Source organism: Pristiophorus japonicus, chromosome 19 (assembly GCF_044704955.1).
Source record: "Pristiophorus japonicus isolate sPriJap1 chromosome 19, sPriJap1.hap1, whole genome shotgun sequence".
Classification (NCBI taxonomy): domain Eukaryota; kingdom Metazoa; phylum Chordata; class Chondrichthyes; family Pristiophoridae; genus Pristiophorus; species Pristiophorus japonicus.
Window position 1 is genome coordinate 1338391 of NC_091995.1, and position 2649 is coordinate 1341039.

General features: G+C 48.5%; 1 protein-coding gene across 1 annotated transcript; it reads right to left on the bottom strand.

Annotated features, from left to right (window-relative positions):
• Nucleotides 1–779: 779 nt before the first annotated feature.
• On the bottom strand, nt 780–2299 carry LOC139230608 (SLAM family member 5-like). The gene is made up of 3 exons (XM_070862427.1): nt 2219–2299; nt 1654–2016; nt 780–1063 (listed from the first exon to the last, which is right to left on the bottom strand). Exons 1-3 carry the CDS (start codon nt 2241–2243, stop codon nt 780–782), a joined length of 672 nt encoding a protein of 223 aa, XP_070718528.1. The 5' UTR covers nt 2244–2299.
• Nucleotides 2300–2649: the final 350 nt, after the last annotated feature.

The window sequence follows — 2649 nt, forward strand, 5'->3', positions numbered from 1 at the left end:
ACTAGTTTTGGTCACTTTGTATGCTCTGGTTTTTAAATTGGATACCGTCCTTTATTTCTTTAGTTAGCCACGGATGACTATCTTTTCTCTTTTACCCTTTCCTCCACACTGGAATATATTTTTTGCAAGTTGTGAAATATCTCCTTAAATGTACACCACTGTTCTTCAACCTTCCTACACTATTTTCCCAGTCCACTTTAGCCAACTCTGCCCTCATACCTTCATAGTCTCCTCTATTTAAGCTTAGTATGCTGGTTAGAGATCCAACTTTCTCACACTCCATCTGGATTTGAAACTCAATCATGCTATGATCACTCATTCCAAGGGGATCCTTTACTAGTAGATTGTTTATTAATCCTGTCTCATTACACAGACCAGATCTAAGATAGCCTGCCCTCTGGTTGGTTCCGTTACATACTGCTCAAGGAACCCGTCCCTTATGCAGTCCATGAACTCTTCCTCAAGGCTACCCTGAGCAATTTGATTTGTCTAGTCAATATGGAGATTAAAATCACCAATGATTATTGCTGTTCCCTTTTTACAAGATTCTAGCATTATGCCGATTACTGATGTCAGGCTAACTGGCCTATAGTTCCCCATTTTTTTCCTCTTCTTTCTTAAACAGCAGGGTTATGTTTGAAGCTGCGATTTAATGGCTGCAAAAGGAGAAGTGTGATGGTAACCCCCATCTCCCACCCCTCAGCCTCCGGGAGACTGAGGGACCCAGGCAATGTTGGGACATCTGAACCCTGACAATATTACTCGGGTCTTTCACTCACTCACTCACCCCTGGCTCGGTCCTTATCACACAGCCCTGCTGTGACTGGGTCACTGGTTTCCTCACTGACTGGGTTCCCCGCGATGCACGTGTTGGTGTGACTCTCCAGCTCAGGAGTGTTCTCGAGCTGTAGCACAGCTCCCTGGAACGTGTCATTGCCAACACCACCAGCCCGTTGCCTTTCCCACCGACAGGTGACCTTTGTTCCTCTGGCAGTCGAACAGTTCAGTTTGAGGTTTGATGAGCAGTTCCCAGTGATCACCACCTCAGGCTGGGACACAGGCTCTGAAACACAGGAAAATCCCTTTCAGTAACTTCAGCTACACGAGATAATCCAGACTGACTGAGGGAGCGCCGCACTGTCGGAGGGGCAGTACTGAGGGAGTGTCGCACTGTCGGAGGGACAGTACTGAGGGAGCGCCGCACTATCGGAGGGGCAGTACTGAGGGAGTGTCGCACTGTCGGAGGGGCAGTACTGAGGGAGCGCCGCACTGTCGGAGGGGCAGTACTGAGGGAGCGCCGCACTGTCGGAGGGGCAGTACTCGAGGGTGCGCCGCACTGTCGGAGGGGCAGTACTGAGGGAGTGCCGCACTGTCGGAGGGGCAGTACTGAGGGATTGCCGCACTGTCGGAGGGGCAGTACTGAGGGAGCGCCGCACTGTCGGAGGGGCAGTACTCGAGGGTGCGCCATCTTACACTGTTGGAGGGGCAGTACTGAGGGAGTGTCGCACTGTTGGAGGGGCAGTACTGAGGGAGCGCCATGTTGCACTGTTAGAGGTGCAGTACCGTGTGACGGCAAAAAAAAATGACGGGGATCAGTGGCCTCCTCACATTGCTGTATCTGGGGGTTAGGAGTTGGCCTCTCTCAGTACTCACCAAACACACGCAGTGTAAATGAATCCCGGTCATGGTTCCTCAATTGTATCCCAAGGTAGTCCGTCTGTACCATATATTCCCCTTCGTCATCAAGTTGGACATCCTGCAGGACAAAAAAGGCATCTCGGTGGAACTGAACCCGGCGTTCGTAGGAAGGGTGAGTCACATACGGTCTCTCCGGCCGGGCAGAGTTCCAAGCCATGATTTTAAGACTGACCGGGGACCTGCGTCGAAATGTCACTTCATACTTCTCATCGCTACGGTAATTGATTGGAAACTGGATGTCTTGACCCACGGGGAGAATAGTGACAGAGTTCAGGGAGGCTGGTGTTACTGCTCTGCACAGTGTGATACAGTGAAGGGCTGGAATGGAAAGGAACAGATTAGAGGGACTGAGCAAGGTGTATATGTTATATATAAAGCCAAACAGTGCCTGAGGATTGGTCTGGAGCCATGAGTTAGGCCACCTAGGGGTCCACATGGAGTCCATTTTACCCAACCAGACAGTGAGCAGTATGACCTTACAGGAACTTTGATATTTACTATCGATGGATCGTCACAGTACCTGCAAACAGCATTGGGATTTCCATTGCTTCCCAATCAGAGTATTTCCTCTTTTCTTCCAAGGTTTCCCGAGTCTCCTCTCTCTCTGGTCACACCGTGCTGCAGTGGATTCTGAGAATGGCAGTGATTCTGTAGAAAGGTAACAGACTTCAATCTGTGCAATCACAGCAGATTTCCAAATTTATTCTGCAATCAGACCTAAACCACCTTTTTAAAAAAAAAAAGCAAAACATTTCTAGACACATGTTAATGTGAGATTGTTTAATGCTGATCAATGGGAGGGACATCAGATCAAAAAACAAAGCATTTGTCTCATTTTAGCTGGTTATTGGTTCCTCTAACTCAGTCAAACCCCAGCCCGAATTTACGTAATCAGTTGACCAATAATTTGCTCACAGAAAGAATGAAGTTGTAATGTAGAAAATTCTAATG